Raw genomic sequence first — 19772 nt, forward strand, 5'->3', positions numbered from 1 at the left:
TTGATACTCAAAGATATTTGCCTAAGATAGATCGGCTCTTTCTCTCGCTACGTCATCACTGAGAGTCTTAACTCCTTCCATTATTCACATAATGGGAGACTTTTTCTAAGGATAATAATGCAATGGGCTTCTATGTCCTTTTGTATGTGACTCAACTAAGAGTACGCCAACGATGTAAAATTTATTCCTGTATCCTTTAATTTTTTTTTTATTTAAATATGCTGTGATAGCCTAGTGGTTGGGGCGTCCGCTTTCTAATCGGAGGTCGGGGTTCGATCCCGCGCACGCAGCTCAAATTTTTCGGAGTTTTGTGCATTTTAAGTAATTAAATATCACTTGCTTTAACGGTGAAGGAAAACATCGTGAGGAAACCTGCATGCCTTAAAGTTCTCTATAATGTTCTCACAGATGTTTAAAGTCCGCACTTGGACAGCGTGGTAGACTATGGCCAAAACCCTTCTCAGTCTGAGAGGGGGCACGTGCTCTGTAGTGAGTCGGCGACGGGTTGATCATGATGACGATGATTCTTTAATTGGGTTTAAGGTATTTATTATTTCATAATGCATTATTCTATATGCAATAAAGATTTCTAAATAAAAAATTATACCAATAAAAATATTATTTTATTTGAAAACAATAATTAGGTAGGTACAAAACTTTAATACATAGAGTTTTAATTAATATTATGCTGCGAATTACGATATCTCAGGCAATAAAATATTATCTCAATAACGAAACGAGAAGTTACAAAGAGTAGGTACTTAATTAATAAAACAAATGTTGAGTTTATTGAAAAAGCAGAATCACATTAAAGCCTATATTATTATTATCTAAATATTAAAGCAAAAGAAGTAATAATTAATAACAACATAGATGCTTGAGTATTGACAATAGCGGAGCCTCTCGCCGCCTTCAGAATAGGCTTAGCTCGATCAGTTCCCCATTGCATGCTGGTCCTAGCACTGCCTATAGCATTCAAACCGACTTGTCTGCCTGGTATGGACTCGTCCGATTGCAGCCATTGCTCCATCTGAAAACAGAAATATTCTGATCCTTTCATCATCATCATCATGATCAACCCATAACCGGCTCACTACATACAGAGCACGGGTCTCCTCTCAGAGTGAGAAGGGTTTTGGCCATAGTCAGTAGATTGGTAGACTTCACACACCTTTGAGAACATTATGAAGCAGGCATGCAGGTTTCCTCACGATGTATTCCTTCACCGTTAAAGCAAGTGATATTTAATTAACTAAAACTGATCCTTCAAGGGTTCTGTTTTTCCTTTTGAGGTACGGAACTTAAAAATAGCACTCACTGTTGTAAAATTAATGTTAATATATTTATTCTGAGTCTAGTCTGTTAAAATAGTTGACCTTCTGGAAAAACTAGATTAAGATTTAAATAATAATTATGTAAGTGCGCTGTTGATTACTTTCTAATAAACAAAAAAAATTAAAAATTAAAAAATAGTTCGAATAATACGTAGTACTTACGTCTCTAAGAACCTCTTCAGGAGCATAGCTTGCCAGATTATTTAAAACACTTTCGAACCACGCTGGGAGGACAACTCTGAAAAAGTATTATTATAATTTAATATAAAAAAACTGGCCAAGTGCGAGTCGGGCCTTGCTTTTTTAGGGTTCCGTACATAATTATGAACAACGTATTTTAGGTGTTTAACATGTTTAGAGTCAGACATTGCTACAAAACGTGAAAGAAAAGCCCAAAAAATGCTTGTTTGTTTTGTCACAGCTTGAGTATATGGGTCGGGATGGGTAGTGATTATGACAAACTGATCTCGTAGTCATCATCATCAGCCTGTGGACTTCCACTGTTGGACCTAGGCGTCCCTAAAGAGCGCCACCACACCGGGCGGCGGGCGGGGTTATTACGTCAAACGTTGCAGTAGCGACAGCAACAGCAGTAGCAATGCGTCAGTTCATTTGCTGTCTCTCTTCTTCTTCTTCTTATTTTGCTTTGTGGCTATTGCTGTCTCTCTGTAGCCGCTGTCACGTGTGTTTGACAGCAATGATCGCGCATTACGCATGTTGCAAGCCTGTCGCGAGATACGTAATCACCCCGCCGATCCTCAGCTTTCCTCATCCAGCCACTTGATCTCGTAGTGATTAAGTAAAATATGCTAGGGCCTAGAAGGTTACCAACGATTGCTCCAATATTTCGGCCAAATCATACGGCGGGGGGACGTCAGCTTAGAAAAGCAAGAGGCCAAAAGAGCGAGAGGCCGCTCACCAACTAGGTGGTCCGACCAGCTAAAGGAGTCCAGCAGGTGTGGATTTTATCACATTGTGAAAATGGCCACCGACAGAAGCCGATGGTAACAGATAATCCATTCGAGGGCAGTTTGCCACACCACGATCTACAGCAATGAAGGAACGACCGGAGAGAGAGAGAGAAGGTTTAAAAGTTACAACGTTCATTGTTCACTATACAAGTATACTAAGTATACTACTAAGTATACTTTTTGTAAGACAAAATATTCTTAGTTACAAGAAAATTGGTGATCTACACAATAGGCTAACTAGAAACAAAGACAAGCTTGCAGCTCCTACCTTCCGCCTCAGGAAAGTCCAAAAGTCATTTGTGGGTATGGGTATTACCTATTATAATAAAATCCCGCAAACTATTTTGGACTTACCTTTGCACAAGTTTAAAAAATCTATTAAAAATATTATGCTCCTGAAAAAAGCATATTACACAATTGAAGATTATCTAAATGATAAAAGAGCGTGGATTTGACCTGCAGCTCGTTCCAGCAACGCACAAGACTACAAATACGATTTTATACATGGCGTAATCTTGTACCTATATCAAATATTTGAAAAGAGCAACCGCCGAGTTTCTTGCTGGTTCTTCTCGGTAGGAAAGGCATTCTGAACCAGTGGTAGATGCATCCGACTATTCGTAAGTACTTGTAAAAGTTTATACGAATAAAAAAGATTTTCATTTTATTTATTTTATTTTACTATGTGAATGACTTACTTTCGCCTCACTTCTTCGAGTCTACTTTTGATGAATTGTAAGGCAGCATTCGTGTTACTCCTGCTGCCAATGTAGAGGAAGGTAAAGGCGTTGACGCTATCTTGGGCCTTGAGATCGTCACTTAGAATCATTTGGAGGTACCTGAAAATATCAATGGTGTCAATTGTTATTGAATCATAAGTGCTACACCTGTTGTACAAATGTATGTGAAGGTAAAAGATATTATGATAGTGGAACCACTGATGTCGGTAGTTTTGTTCTGTGAGTGGAACAGTTGAACAGCTTATGGTACCAAGTTGTTTTTTGTTAGGGCGTTTGTGCCCTCATTCGTAATCGGTTCGTAACCGTGATTCTTCGCAAAGTTTCCGCGTGTAGACATACTTGAGCTTTAAAACAGGGTAGTTAAGATCCAGATTACTATAATATAAAAAACACTTTTTTTTTCAAAATTTCAATTTCTTATGACTTTGACTTTCAATATGAATAGTTAAATTTGACAAACTGGGTGAAAACTACCCTTGTCTATATATGCGTCTACGCGATTAGTTTGTGCAACACTGTAGGTCTCGTACGCGTAGCATCGTAACGATACGCTTACGGTACGACTACGATTACGACCGTGTGCGAAGGGGCTTACAATACTTACGCCTCTACAGCTTGGTCGTTGGTCGTGCAACCAAGGGAGCGGAGCATGGCGACCTGGTCAGCCTGATTGTTGGAGTTAAGTCTCCGCTGGTTAAGGAACTGCCACTCGTTGAAACCACCGTTGAGGACACCCTGGCAGAACACGTGCCTTCTGAGGTTAGGGTTGACGCTGAAAAATATTGAGACAAACTTAAAACACGAAACTATTTTTCTATTTTTTATTTATTTCGATGCATGTTAGCCTTTGACTGCGATCTTATAAGTGACTAGCTTATTCCCGCGACTTCGTCTGCGGTGACCACACAAATTTCACACCCCTGTTTTACTCCTTTAGGGATTGAATTTTCAAAAATCCTTTCTTAGCGGATGTCTACGTCATAATAGCTATCTGCATGCCAAATTTCAGCCCGATCCGTCCAGTAGTTTGAGCTGTGCGTTGATAGATCAGTCAGTTAGTCAGGCAGTCACCTTTTCCTTTTATATATAATATGTAGACTAGTTTATGCTCGCGACTTCATCCGCGTGGACTACACAAATTACAAACCCCTATTTCACCCCCTGACTGATCTATCAACGCACAACTCAAACTACTGGACGGATCGGGCTAAAATTTGGCATGTAGATAGCTGTTATGACGTAAGCATCCGCTAAGAAAGGATTTTTGAAAATTCAATCCCTAAAGGGGTGAAATAGGGGTTTGAAATTTGTGTAGTCGCGGACGAAGTTCATGCGAGCATAAGTTAGTTAATTTTTTAAAATTAATTTCTCACATTTTTAAAGATACATTAACCTATCCTTCGTTTATAACATTGTAAACAAGATCTCAGCGCTATCGGACAGTTAATTAATTTAATCAATCATGTTGTTAGGTAAATACCGTAAGAAAATAGTCATACAGAACGAAGAGGCCCTTGAGATATCTATACTCATAGATAACCTGAGCTCGAGATAGGGAAAATCTGTTTGCACAGAAAAGAAAAAAACCGGCCAAGTGCGAGTCAGACTCGCGTAGTGAGGGTTCCGTACTCGGGGTTTTTTCGACATTTTGCACGATAAATCAAAAACTATTATGCATATAAAAATAAATTAAGATTCTTCATAATGTTTGACAAAATGGAACGGAATACCTAAAAACGTATAGGTACGGGATTTTTAAAATCACTGTTCAATCGAACTGTAGTTTTAAAAACCATGTTAAAATGGCTGGGGTGAAATGATATTATTATTTTGATATCCAAAAAGTTCTAAATGTATGCATATCAAAATTTTCAGAGAAGGCTAGTCTTGATAATATAATTAAGTTATTATGATTACACAACAGTTTCTGTAGGTTAGGTCAATTTCCTATCATATCGAAATTGCACCATTACTTTATTGGATTTGGCTTCGACGTGTTATCCTTGCAAATGGTATGTAGTCACGCAACAACGACGGTAAAGAAAAATAAAGGGAACAACTACTTTTTTCAACGAAATGTATTCGAGCAAAAACCTTGAACCTTTTAGATTTCCATACGTTCCAGACGCATTTAAGAAAAATTGACCAAAAGAGCGCGGTTTGAAAGCATAAGCAAAGAAAAGAAAGAAGAAAAGACGTTTATTTTCCAAACTGTGCCACACATCACATCTTATAACTAAGAGCTGGTTATTCCGGCGCTTCTTCCACCTGAGCATAAGTCCAACGCGCTTCAAGCAAAAGAAGCGCCGGAACAAACTGTCATGTGTGGCACTACCCGAAAAAAATATTTCAAACTTATTTTACCTCGTTCCGCTCGTCATCAAAGCTCTGTATTTGTTGATAGAATCGCTGATGCATCCTTCGTGGCCGATACTGCATGCAAAGTTGAGGAGGAAGAACCTGTTGAGCGTTGTCGTCAAAGGTTCACCCTCTTTGACATTGTAGCCCAGGTCGGCGATGACAGTTTTGAGGAAACCGAAGAGGATTTCCTGTTATACATATTTTATTTTCAATAAAGAGGAGGTTTGTCGAGCTGTTAGGTCCAATGGGGGTGTCTAGTGCTCATAGAAACAACCACCAAGTTTGATAGAAACCCCTTTTATTGTCCACACTTCACACTTACAGACTTGATAATTATAGATACTGTTCAGGATAGCCGCGGTTATCCGGCCGCGATGAGAAGGTCGCGCGTCGGAAACGGCTCGCGTGTTACGCGACCGCGTACAACTAGCGGGCCACACACTTTCACCTTGGACGATCTAACCTAGATCGTCCAAGACTTTCACACACGACAACGAAAAGTGATCACGTCAGACGAATCTGTGTCTTAGTTAATTAATAATTGTTCTCTAAAATAATAAAAGATAAAGTGTAATACAGTGCATTATTATTTTGGACGCCTCAACAATACGTGCCGGGCACTTGGCTCCACTAGATACAGTTCTTGCAATTCACGAAGGCGAGTGAACTTTACTTGTGGTTACGCCGTATACATGGGCATTGCGTAATTGTGCGTGCATGTCGGACCAATCAGTTGCGAGCAAGTGCTCGCAAACGCACACATTTACATTACCTTACTTATACCGATACGACTAAACACAAGCATGAGCCACTCGCCATCGTGAAATGCAAGAACTATACTTGGATTAGGTACATCACTCGCGGGACCCCAGTGAAGGGTTCTTCCGAACTGGAGCTTCTCTCTCTCAGTCTTTCTCTTAAAGCCTAGCCATTGGGCAGAAGCCAGGTCCGTAGCTAGGGAAGATGAGACCGAAGAATTGAAATGTGATAGATTTGGTCGAGATGTAGCGTTTTTATAGGCCCAAAGACTGCTGATTGACAATTTATTATTGACTAGCAGATGTCCGCGAATACTTAATGAATTCTGATTAATGGATAGCTTAACTATTCATAATTAATTATTTAAACTATTCATTGTTCATTTATCTACTTACATCGAAGTCTTTCAAAGTCTCTGGCAAATGCAGGAATCGGTTTCTAATCCAGCTGAAACCAGTAATAGCAGGATACCAGGAGTAGTAGTCGATCTCATCTTTTAAGAAGTCTAGAATCTTGAAACCAAGTTCAAAACTGATGCGTTCAGATCTCATCAAGGCAAACACGTCGTCGACTATCTGAAACATAAAACATCAAATATCTAAAAATAGCTTAGTGATGTCATCATCATCATCATCATCATCAACCAATAGACGTCCACTGCTGGACATAGGTCTCTTGTAGGGACTTCCACACGCCACGGTCTTGCGCCGCCTGTATCCAGCGGCTTCCTGGGACTCGTCCGTCCACCTAGTGGGGGGTCTTCCAACGCTGCGTCTTCCGGTGCGAGGTCGCCATTCCAGCACCTCGGGACCCCAACGTCTATCGGTTGTATGAACTATGTGCCCTGCCCATTGCCACTTCAGCTTAGTAATGTAACTGGGATGAAATTAAGAAATAACCTTGGTATGTTTTTGTACATAATACGTAAATTAATATTATGGGCTAGAAAATAATCCAATGGGAGGCACATGAACGTACAATCTTTTGGATTTTAGTTCGCCCCGAACGTGGTGAGCTTTTGAGGATTTAGTACTTAATAATAAATATTTAAACCTGCATACCTACCTGTGCTCTATTCAATCGGTGAATAGTCGTCGTATTCGTCGAACTAGAGGAACTGCTTTTGAGAGCATCGGCGATCATTTCCCAAGTGCGAGGGTCGTAGTTTACACGGTAAAAACCTAAAAAATATGTTTTAATTTTGACGAGTTCACGAAAAACAGGCAAAATTCAAAAGGCTACAGTACATAATATTGGCATACGCATAGATTAATATTATTGGTCTCGCTCCGCTCTGGCATACGCTATATTATCGTACTTAATAAAAAACCGGCAAAGTGCGTGGCGGGCTTTTTAATTGCTCTATCATCAACCGATAGACGTCCACTGCTGGACATATGCCTCTTGTAGGGACTTCCACACGCCACGGTCTTGCACCGCCTGTATCCAGCGGCTCCCTGCGACTCGTCTGATGTCGTCCGTCCACCCAGTGGGGAGTCTTCCAATTCTGCGTCTTCCGGCGCCATTCCAGCACCTTAAGACCCCAATGTCTATCGGTTTTATGAACTATGTGCCCTGCCCATTGCCACTTCAGCTTCGCAATCCGTTGAGCTATGTCGGTTACTCTAGTTCTCCTACGGATCTCTTCATTTCTGATTTGATCACGTAAAAAAACTCCAAGCATAGCTCTCTCCATCGCCCGCTGAGCGACTCGAGCTTTCTTATAAAATTAATCGATATAAAATATGAATTTAGCTTTACCTTTCTGCTGTACGTTAAATATAACCCATTCGTCTCCCGGTTCCTTTAGTATTTCAATAGACCTATTGATCATCACGACGGTTGGGGTCAGGTTGTCCCAATTGGGATTTCTGCCAGTAGTGTATGTAAGAGGTAAGGGCCATACTTGTTCAGTCTTATTCGATGAAGCGCTGATAAAGAAACGCTCCTAAAAATAATAATTACAATTTTTTTTAGAAAGTCTGCTTATCTAAATATATAAAAGGAAAAGGTAAAGTTGACTGTTCTAGCAACGCACGGCTAAAACTACTGGATGGATTAAGCTGAAATTTGGCATGCAGGATTTTTGAAAATTCCACCCTTAAGGGGGTAAAACAGGGGCTTGAAATTTGCGTTGTCCATGCGGACGAAGTCGCAAGCATAAGGTAGTCTGTATATATAAAAGGAAAAGTTTACTGACTGACTGACTGACTGACTGATCTATCAATCCACAGCTCAAATTACTGGATACAGAATTTTTGACAAGTCAACCCCTAAGAGAGTAAAATAGAGGTATGAAATTTGTATAGGGCGTTTTCCAGATTTCAATCGGCCCTGTAGTTACCATTGAGCAAAACTCAAAGACTAAAAAGCTTGTTACCTGAGTTACAATCATGACCCCTGTGTTCGTATTAACATTGACGTCAATTAGGGGGTATCCCGGTTGCTCGACCCAGTACCTCATAATTTCGGCTATGTTCAGAAAACTGTTTATTGCATTATCTTCTTGTACCGCTTTGGCGAAGGAACTGAATAAATGCGATGGATAGGCGTGCTCGTACGCTCTGGCAAGGAAAACCAACGGATAAATACAGGCTATAACCAGAACCAGTATAGCGTAAAAAACTCAGGCCAATGCCCCGTCTACGACGTGGCATTGACTGACTGATCTTAAAATGAAACAATGAAACACACTTCTTTGACGCAAAGAAAAAACTTCAATACAGTTCTTGCAATTCACGAAGGCTACTGAACTTTACCTGTGGTAACGTCGTTTACATGGTCATTGCGTAAGTGTGCGTGCATGTCGGACCAATCAGTCGCGAGCAGGCGCTGTCAAATGCACACATTTAGTGTCCCTTACGTATACCGATACGACTTAAACACAAGCATGAGTCGGTGGCCTTCGTGAAATGCAAGAACTATACCTGTCCAATAGGAAATAATTCAAGGCCTTTTTAAACGTTTCTTCCCCAACAAAATGTTTCAGCATAAGGAGGAATGATGCTCCCTTGGTGTAGCTGATGCCGCTAAAGTGCCCGGTCACCTGAGCCGGGGAGTTGACCGTGTGCTCGAGGGCCCTCGTGGATGATGAGGAATCAGTTGACAGAGCCCCTTGGAGTGCTAAGATGTTGAACTGGCTACTCAATTCCGTAGATGAATCAATCTGGTTAAGAAATAGAATAAAAAAACAATAAAACTGTTTTGTATACAAAGGAGAAAGATAAAATTACTGTATCTTGATGTAGAGCTGTGATAGCTTAGTGGTTAGGACGTCCGCCTTCTAATCGGAGGTCGTGGGTTCGATCCAGGGCACATACCTCTAACTTTTCGGAGTTATGTGCGTTTTAAGTGATTAAATATCACTTGCTTTAACGGTGAAGGAAAACATCGTGAGGAAACCTGCATGCCTGAGAGTTCTCCATAATGTTCTCAAAGGTGTGTGAAGTCTACCTACCGCACATGGCCAGCGATGGTAGACTATGGCCAAAACCATTCTCAGTCTGAGAGGAGACCCTTGCTGTGTAGTGAGCCGGCGATGGGTTGATCATGATGATGATGATGAAGCAAGGGGAACAAGCTATAGAAAATTTGCTTACACCATCCATAGCAAAGTACTCGAAGTAACTAGCAAATCCCTCATTGATCCACACGTTGTCCCACCACCGGCACGTGATGAGGTTGCCGAACCATTTGTGAGCGAGCTCGTGCGCTGTGATAGTGCCAATGTTCATTTTATCCAGAGCATTGGTTTCCCCTTCTTCGTACAGGAGACGAAGCTCCCTAAAATGGAATTGTTAATGATTATGTTTTTTTTTATAATTTTTTAGTGTTTACCTACACTTCAAGGAAATTACTACATAATTTTTAATACATATCAAAAATTGCGTGACCGGCAGGAATCGAACCTGCATCTTCTGGGTTCGCGCCCGATGCCTTGACCATTCGGCCACGGTCTCGCTTACGGCCAGTGACGAAATTGGTGATATGTATGTTGACTCAGTACTGAAGCGACTGTTTAATGCCATCTAGTAGCGACACTTTGCAGTTATCGAAACTACTTTCAAAGGCCCATATTACAATGTAGCTCTTTGAACGAGAAATGACATTATTTGCTTTTTACTATATATTTTTTTAAATATTTTTTTTGTGTTTACCTACACTTCAAGGAAATTACTAAATAATTTTAAATACATATCAAAATTTTCGTGACCGGCAGGAATCGAACCTGCATCTTCTGGGTTCGTGCCCGATGCCTTGAACATTAAATTTTCTTTACGTATTTAAAATTATGTAGTGATTTTGTATTTAATTACATTAAGTCTTACAATTTTTTTTTTCGTCATGTTTAGTTATAATTTCTGTGAAACTGAAACTAAAAACGTTATTCAAGTTATCCATACTTTAATATTATAAATGCGAAAGTGTGTCTGTCTGTCCGTCTGTCTGTCTGCTAGCTTTTCACGGCCCATCCGTTTAACCGATTCTGATGAAATTTGGTATAAGTAGAGATAGCTTGCATCCCGGGAAAGGACATAGGCTACTTTTGATCCCGGAAAATTAAAGAGTTCCACAAATAACAAACCTGTATGAAACAAGTCCCCAATTTTCTGTAGCACCAGACGCCCAATCTGGTGATGCAATCTGGTCATTTTTCATGACTTCAGCCATCGTGTCACCCATTGTATAGTAATCGATTCCAAAATAGTTTCCCAGCCATTTTGTTAAGGGTGGCCCAACTTCCAAGGCGTAAGCACCTTGACCTTTTGCAGTTGGTCGTGCAAGAATACGGTATGGTGCGATGGGGTTATTGTTTTCAGCAATAACTTCAAATTGTTCACTGATGTGGAAGGTTACCAGATACGCGGACATTCTTGGTGTTGTATAAAAGACTTCTCGTATACGATCTCCCACTCTAAAAAAGTAAAACTATCAATATCCCACTATCAATGCTGGATGAATGACTTTTTTCTTAGAAGCATTCGTTTCGTCCAGCATTGATACGAGAGGAAGGTCATCATCATCATCAAACTGATAGACGTCCACCGCTGGACATAGGTCTCTTGTAGGGACTTCATCCAATCCAGCCCTGCGACTCATCTGATGTCGTCCGTCCACCTAGTGGGGGGGTCTTCCAACGCTGTGTCTTCCGGTGCGACGTCGCCATGCCAGCACCTTGAGACCCCAACGTCTATCAGTTTTACAAACTATGTCCCCTACCCATTGCCACTTCAGCTTCGCAACCCGTTGAGCTATGTCGGTTACTCTAGTTCTCCTACGGATCTCCTCATTTCTGATTAAGAGAAACTCCAAGCATAGCTCTCTGCATCGCCCGCTAAGTGACTCTGAGCTTTCTTATGAGGCCCATAGCTAGGTCATGGGTATCATAGAATTACTTATCCCGTAATTTGTAGGTTTTCTTTCACCGTAAAATGAATGAGAGTATGCCAATGTATATTTGAAAAATTTGTGTCTAATTAATGAACAAGATAAAATTAAACATCGCTAAAATACAACAACTACTCTTAAAACACGATTTGACCTACTTGCATTAGAATTAGATTATATACAACTTACTTCGTGTTATTATTTTTTATCTTCATGTTGGAGAATGTTTCAGTGAAATGCGCTGGGCGGTTAATGATAATGTTAAATGTTGATTTGAATCCTGGCTCATCAAAGCAAGGGAATGCTTGTCTTGAATTTGTGGGTTGCAAATGTGAGCCTGCGTACCAACTATAAAAATAGAAGCATGTATGGTATTTTTTATATAGTATCTATACAGCAATTTCGCTAGCTGGTACAAATCCGTATTTAAAACAATGAGTGAGGTCATATTGCTAAAATAAATTAACTGCTATTTCCATATTATCGCGTATCAATCTTACAGCGACGTTATAAAATCCTTATCATCAGTCGAGATAGCAGCTTAGCAAAGCACTATATTAACCGGTGCGTGCCGGGGATCGAACCCCCGGCCTCCGATTAGAAGGCGGACGTCCTAACCACTAGGCTATCACAGCTTATCGAAAGAATAGAAGCACTGAATAGAACATTTTGTTCTGATTCATTTTCATTATTTCCAATGTCATAATAATATTCTGAAATTTAAATCACTACCAACATTGTAAATGCAAAAGTGTGTTTGTTTACTGGTTTGTTGGTTTGTCCTTTAATCACGTCGCAACGGAACAACGGATCCACGTAATTTTTTGCATAAGTAAAGTTAAAGATCTGAATAGTGACATAGGCTACTTTTTATTCCGGAAAATCAAAGAGTTCCCACAAGATTTTTAAAAACCTAAATCCATGCAAATTTGGGGACATCAGCTACAAAGTAACCAGAAATAAAGTTTTCATACACTCACTGAAGTTTTCCATTTTCATCTTTATAGCTTCCCCTAAACACACCCCTGGACAGCGGCGTTTCATTGATATTTCCCACATATTTGATTGTCACAATATAGTTTTTTGATTTCACCAACGAAGTTCCTTCTTTCAAGTAAATTTCTAGGAAATGATAGTCACGAATCCTCGCGAATCCTTTCGATCCATTATCTTCATTCAAGGGTAGTTTCTCACCAGCATCATCAGTAACAACAACTGAAATTATCTCTTTTACGTTTTCTTGAAGTACCAATGTGCTGATGTTATCCTTAACTGCCTGATGATAAAAAATAACTTTATAAATACTTTTGAATAGGAAAATTCTCTTGTGTGTGAAATCGATTTCTTTCAAACAACTCACTTGATGATTTTAAGATATTTTAATCGTCGTTGGTCGTGATTTTAATTGGGTTGAAATATCGACAAATAAAACCAAAAATTAATCAAGGTATGTACCCGTTATATACATTAAAATTCACTTGATGCTGCAGATTGCATCATTGATTATGTTGCTGTGTATGTTTGTTATTAACATCTTCTCTAAGGCTGAGTGAGATCTATAAATCGCACTTTGACTTTGCCCAGACTTAAGATTAAGCTACAACGAGACAAATTTATGTGAGAGATATGTACATCTGTCTCGTTTTAACTCTGTCTTAAGTCTAAGCAAAGTCAGAGTGCGCTCTATAGATTTCACCCTCAGTCTTATTTACAGTTAACTCATTAAATTGTAATAAATATCTTGTTTACTTACCCTAAGAGTTAACGTAACAATTCCATCAAATGTGAACGCCTCTCGGCCATCTTCAGCTTCAAAATAAGGGGTTATTTCTATATCAAATTGTATAGGGTCAAGATCTTCAGGAATACGATATTTTTCATCTGCAGCACTACTCAAAAAAAGAGGTTCCTCAACATCTAATGGAAATTCAGTTTTGACTAAAACGAATACTGCTGATAGTACTACAAGTTTCAAGTTAAAATTCATCGTTCTGCAAAATTAATTTTTTTATTATAATAATATGTAACATTAATTAACAAAAATTAAACATAAAAAAATTTAAGTGATAATTTTTGGAATTACCTAATTAATTTTTTATACTTTAAAAATATATATTTTACTTAACGTTTTAATAATTACCTGCTCGTGGGACTCAGTGGTCCTAAATGAGGTTTTTTTGATTAAAATATTAATATCAGTATTATCATATTATTCTATAAATTACATTATATCAAGATTATTACATATACGATACTAGATGATGCCCGCAACTTGATCCGCGTGGATTTAGGTTTCTAAAAATCCCGTGGGAACTCTTTGTTTTTCCAAGATAAAAATTAGCCTATGTCCTTCCCCGGGATGCAAGCTATCTCTGTACCGAATTTCGTCAAAATCGGTTGAACGGGTGGGCCGTGAAAGGCTAGCAGACAGACAGACAGACAGAGAGACAGACATACTTTCACATTTATAATATTAGTATGGAAGTATGGATTAAATGTCTTAAAAGATTGTAAGTGTGTCATTTATGATGAGGCTATTTATCAATGACGATAGTCGTAACATTATAAATATTGATAAAATTTTATAGTGCTGATATTTCCGACGCGTAACCATTATCTGTTTCAAAATCAAAGATTATTATCGGTACGCCGCCCTTTACCTACTTCTATTCGTTATATCTAGTCTGTTTCCTTCCATTTAGGCTAACATGCGCACCACGAGAAAATTTTGTCTACGCATTTACTCGTCTTATTTGTATGAAGAAACACGAGATAATGCGTAGACAAAATTTTCTCGCGGGGCGCATATGTATAAGTAACCTAGATATCTTCTAATCAAGAGTGAATAGCATCTTCTAGGCAAGCACGCTCCCACCTAGACCTCATTATTGCTTTTTTAAACATGATTGTCGTCAATCGGAAGCCTATCACGCAATAAAAAAAAGAATTCTCAAAATCGGTCCAGGCGTCTTCGAGTAATCGGGAAACATACATAAAACATAAAATAAAAAATAAAATATTCCGATGAATTGAGAACCTCCTCCTTTTTTGAAGTCGGTTAAAAACCGGCCAAGTGCGAGTCAGACTCGCGCATCTAAGGTTCCGTACTCGGGTATTTTTCTTTGATATTATGCACGATATGCACTCTTCCAGACGTGTCGGTCTCAGGATAAACTTGGACAAAACAAAGATAATGTTCAATCAACACGTTGTCCCGTCACCGATGAGCGTCGAAAATGTTGGCATCGAAATTGTTTCACAATACAATTACCTTGGCCAAACAATTCAATTAGGCAGAAGCAATTTCGACGAGGAAGCCAACAGAAGAATTCGGCTAGGTTGGGCAGCTTTTGGGAAATTGAGTCAAGTCTTCTCATCGTCAATTCCTCAGTGCCTCAAGACGAAAGTCTTTAACCAGTGTGTTCTTCCCGTCCTCACCTATGGTGCTGAAACGTGGACACTAACAAACGGCCTTGTCCACAAACTCAAAGTCGCTCAGCGAGCTATGGAGAGGGCTATGTTAGGAGTTTCCTTGAGGGACAAGATCCGAAATGAGGAGATCCGCAGGAGAACCAAGGTCACTGACATAGCCCAAACTATTAGCAAGCTGAAGTGGCAGTGGGCAGGTCATGCCTGTCGTAGAGGCGATGGCCGTTGGAGCCGGAAAGTCCTTGAGTGGAGACCGCGTTTAAGCAAGCGTAGTGTGGGACGCCCTCCAGCACGATGGACCGACGATATAAAGAGGCTGGCGGGAAGTGGCTGGATGAGGAAGGCTGAGGACCGGGTGTGGTGGCGCTCTTTAGGGAAGGCCTATGTCCAACAGTGGACGTCCACAGGCTGATGATGATGATGATGATGCACGATAAACCAAAAATTATTATCCATAAAAATGAATAAAAATCTGTTTTAGAATGTATACCTAGTCAAAGCCCTTTCATAATATTTTCTTTCTTTCTTTGTTTTTCTTATTTTCTTATTTTCTTATATAATAATATGATACCCCACTTGGTTTTGTTCATGAACACACTTTGATTTTTTTGTGATGTAACCACAATATCACGATTTTCGGATTTTTTCCTTTACATGTGCTATAAGACCTACCTACCTGCCATATTTTATGATTCTAGGTCAACAGGAAGTACTATATAGGTTTTTTTGACAGACACCACAGACGGACTGACAGACAACGAAGTGATCCAATAAGGGTTCCTCTTTTCCTTTTGAAGTACGGAACCCTAAAAAAATTTAAAAAGTAAAAGTTCGCTAGCTTAGTGATCAACACTAATTTTAATGATAGCCACCAAACTCATTTGACATTGGTTGGTTCTACATTGCAACTTCCACTGAGAGATATTTAAATTATTTTTCGTAAAAAACTTTCAATAGATTAAAAACTTTCAATAGCTCAACCGGTATAGGAGTGGACTGAAATCCGAAAGGTCGACGGTTCAAACCCCGCCCGTTGCACTATTGTCGTACCTACTCCTAGCACAAGTCTGACGCTTAATTGGAGAGGAAAGGGGAATATTCGTCATTTAACATGGCTAATATTCTTAAATAAAAAAAAAAAATTATGTCAAATGAACTCGGTGGCTCTACTTCATAGTTGATCACTGAGTTAGCCGAGTTTTCGCATTTTCGTAAAGTTTTGATAAAAGTATTAAGGCACTATACTAAAATATTGTAGGTTTTGAAATAAAATATAGGCTATATTTAAAAACCATTTTATTATACATTTATTAAGTATCTACCACTTTAATATAGGTACATCGTGAGGAAATCTTCTTCATAATGTTCTCAAAGGTGTGTGAAGTCTGCCAATCCGCACTTGGCCAGCGTGGTAGACAATGGCCAAACCCCTTCTCATTCTGAGAGGAGACCTGTGCTCTGTAGTGAGCCGGTGATGAGTTGATCATGATGATGAAAAGCAATAACCAAATGATCAGATGAGATGCTGGGTTCATCTCATCTGATCATTGGGATTGGGATTGGGATCATGGGATGGGTGGGAGATAGGTAGGTGTACCTAATTTTAGTATTAACTGCCTCGTTGGTCTAGTCGTTAGAATGGAGGTCCTGAGCACAGAGTACATTGGTATACTATAAGGTACTTGGGGTCCTGGGTTTGGGAATCAAACCCAGGACCCCAAGTACCTTATAGTATACCAAGTAAGAAGGTATAACTTTATGTATAAATTACAAAATCAAAAAGTGTACCTACAATGTTACCTATTTTGAATAAATACTTTGAAATTACTTCAAATCAGGTCAAATTTGAAGCAAGAGCAAAGTCAATCACAATTGATAACATAACTTTAAAGGTATGATTCCGAACCACGCTGCACGCAGCAGCGCTGCCGCAACAGTGCTGTCACCAGCTGTCACAGTTCGCGGCAGCAATGTAGCGGAACATTGCTGCCAAGCTCGGAATGTAATGTCATATAAGCATCTTTCACTTTTTAATATTGCTAAAAAAGGACGAAAGGTGAGTTTTACATTTAAAGACTCTAAATTTTAGTGCACGCTACAAAAAACAGTAGGCTCGCGACTGTGCGCTAAAATCACGGATTTTACCATCCAAAAATTAAATTTAAAACTGTCAAACTGCGTCTGTTCTTTTCATATTACATTAGTAAGAAGAGGATGCGAATACTCTAAAATTAGGTTGTGCTCAGAATCAGTACCAATATGATGTTGAATCTAAGACTATAGTTAATAAAGACAGTGCTACTAATAAAACTGATGATACAATAATTGTAGATGCCCCGTCTCTTGCAGCCGCTAGGATCATGTCCGCATTGTTTCTGCCCCAGACTATATTGTCTCCAGTAGTTCGTATAGCAGATCTAGCAGTGTTGTATTCGGCTGAGTAGAACTGTGTACGTATAAGCCATTCGTCATACTGCAAGGGCAAAATTTTAATTTAGTAAAAACACAAGCATAACCAATAACCTGTGGTAATAAGCTGTGGTAGCCTAGTGGTTAGGACGTCCGCCTTCCAATCGGAGGTCGGGGGTTCGATCCCGGGCACGCACCTCTAACTTTTCGGAGTTATGTGCGTTTCTAAGTAATTAAAATATCACTTGCTTTAACGGGGAAGGATAACATCGTGAGGAAACCTGCATGAGAGTTCTCCATAATGTTCTCAAAGGTGTGTGAAGTCTGCCAATCCGCACTTGGCCAGCGTGGTAGACTATGGCCAAACCCCTTCTCACTCTGAGAGGAGACCTGTGCTCTGTAGTGAGCCGGTGATGGGTTGATCATGATGAAAAGCAATAACCAAATGATCAGATGAGATGCTGGGTTCATCTCATCTGATCATTTGGGATTGGGATCATGGGATGGGTGGGAGATAGGTTGGTACCTAATTTTAGTATTAACTGCCTCGTTGGTCTAGACGTTAGAATGTTCGACTGACGATGACGGAGGTCCTGGGCACAGAGTACATTGGCATACTATAAGGTCCTGGGTTTGATTCCCAAAGTAAGAAGGTATAACTTTATGTATAAATTACACAATAAAAAAGTGTAGGTACCTACAATGTTACCTATTTTGAATAAATACTTTGAAATTACTTCAAATCCGGTGACTGCAAATTTGAAGCAAGAGCAAAGTAAATCACAATTGATGACATAACTTTAAAGGTATGATTCCGAACCACGCTGCACGCAGCAGCGCTGTCGCAACAGTGCTGTCACAGCGCTGTCGCGGCACTACTGGTCCCCATACAATCTCTATAAGCTTATATGACATTACATTCCGAGCTAGGCAGCAATGTCGCGGCAGCAATGTAGCGGAAAATTGCTGCCTAGCTCGGAGTGTAATGTCATATAAGCTTATAGAGAATATTGTATGGGGACCAGTCGGACCAGTAGTGTCGCGACAGGACTGTGACAGCTGGTGACAGCACTGTTGCGGCAGTGCTGCTGCGTGCAGCGTGGTTCGGAATCATACCTTTACTTTGTGATAATTTACAATTTACTTACCCACTTTTTTATATCGGAGTTGATTTGTGAATAACGATACCTGTTGTTTATTACTTAAGTTCTCATGTAAGTGAATTCTATATTGTAAGTGAGAATAAAGATCTTTTTAACCGTAAGTCGCTGGAAAAAGCTGGGAATGTTATGAAATTTTACAAACCTCCATCAGCTCATCTACGGTTAAGTAAGATGCCAGATTAGATAGTATAGTATGCACTGGGTTAGGAGGACTATCTGCAGTGTAACTGTAAACAATAACAAACATAACTTAGTTTATGATATTGGGTATTACATAGAATTCATTATAATTATGGTACAAGTTCTTGCAATTTACGAAGGCGAGTGAACTTTACTTGGACCAATATACACAAGCATGAACCACTCGCCTTCGTAAATTACAAGAACTAATAATTGTAATAGGTACTAAGTTTTTTTTCATTATTCAGATACAAGTTAGCCCTTGACTGCAATCTCACCGGGAGGAGTGATGATGAAACCTAAGATAAAAGAGGGCTAACCTTGAAGGGGTATGGCAATTTTTATCACCCCCCCCCCCCCCCCCCCCTTTGGTTACCAGATGGCATCCTATCGAAACGCTAAAAGCGCTAATTAATCTTCCATGTTTTTTTTTTTGTTATCTTTACAAACTTACGCTATTCTGATGGCATCGATATTGTTTTTCACAAATTGGAGCACATTATAAGCATTTTCTTTATTGCCAAGGAGGGCGTAATTGAAAGCCGTAACTTTATCGTGGTGCCGAACTGTTTTATCTAGCGTCATCTCTAGATATCTGGAAAAGAAAAGAAAATGTCATAAAATTGATGCCAAAAGGGCTTATTCCACCTTCCTAAATGACGTCCTAAATGGTATAAGTTAACTAACTATACGTCTTATGGAATCTTGCTATGAGGTAAAGCGGCAAATATTGGAAAAAATTTCGTATTACAAAAAAGTGCAATACGTGCAATTTATAATTTAAAACCGCGCGATTCCCTACGAGAGAAATTTAAGGAAATAGATATTCTTACAATCTTCTCAGCTTCTCAATATATTTACAATAATATAATTAGCTTCTCAATATATTTACAATAATATAATTTTTGTTAGACATAACATTCTCCGTTACAAAAAAAACCGGTGATTTCCACGACAGACAAACGGTTATTAGAACCGTAATAAACTTGCAACTCCTACGCTACGCCTCGCGAAAGTGGAAAAGTCATTTGTGGGAAT

General features: G+C 39.4%; 2 protein-coding genes across 2 annotated transcripts in view; both read right to left on the reverse strand.

Moving 5' to 3' along the window:
- Window positions 1–756: 756 nt before the first annotated feature.
- Window positions 757–13542, reverse strand: LOC117986988 (membrane alanyl aminopeptidase-like). The gene is made up of 15 exons (XM_034973951.2): window positions 13307–13542; window positions 12534–12829; window positions 11743–11901; window positions 10751–11080; window positions 9765–9948; window positions 9093–9331; window positions 8546–8729; window positions 7927–8113; window positions 7231–7346; window positions 6561–6740; window positions 5410–5594; window positions 3650–3817; window positions 3004–3144; window positions 1497–1572; window positions 757–1030 (listed from the first exon to the last, which is right to left on the reverse strand). Exons 1-15 carry the CDS (start codon window positions 13538–13540, stop codon window positions 827–829), a joined length of 2883 nt encoding a protein of 960 aa, XP_034829842.1. The 5' UTR covers window positions 13541–13542; the 3' UTR covers window positions 757–826.
- Window positions 13543–17230: 3688 nt separating this feature from the next.
- The window catches only part of LOC117987167 (uncharacterized), an 80210-nt gene continuing 77668 nt past the window's right edge, over window positions 17231–19772 (reverse strand). The window contains exons 56-58 of the mRNA XM_034974126.2: window positions 19189–19329; window positions 18697–18781; window positions 17231–17455 (exon numbers count right to left, since the gene is read on the reverse strand). Of these exons, the coding sequence (XP_034830017.2) occupies window positions 17231–17455; window positions 18697–18781; window positions 19189–19329 (451 nt within the window). The remainder of the gene's footprint in view (window positions 17456–18696; window positions 18782–19188; window positions 19330–19772) is intronic.

Source organism: Maniola hyperantus, chromosome 12, assembly GCF_902806685.2.
Source record: "Maniola hyperantus chromosome 12, iAphHyp1.2, whole genome shotgun sequence".
In the NCBI taxonomy this organism is placed as follows: Eukaryota; Metazoa; Arthropoda; class Insecta; order Lepidoptera; family Nymphalidae; genus Maniola; species Maniola hyperantus.

What these genes read in the sequence shown, in the direction of transcription:
- LOC117986988 (XM_034973951.2), bottom strand. Translation starts at nt 13,540, where the DNA reads ATGAATTTTAACTTGAAACTTGTAGTACTATCAGCAGTATTCGTTTTA. An exon ending in GATGAAAATGGAAAACTTCA is followed by an intron (nt 11,902 to 12,533) that starts GTGAGTGTATGA and finishes CTATTTTTATAG; the next exon opens with TTGGTACGCAGGCTCACATT. An exon ending in GGGTCATGATTGTAACTCAG is followed by an intron (nt 8,114 to 8,545) that starts GTAACAAGCTTT and finishes TATTATTTTTAG; the next exon opens with GAGCGTTTCTTTATCAGCGC.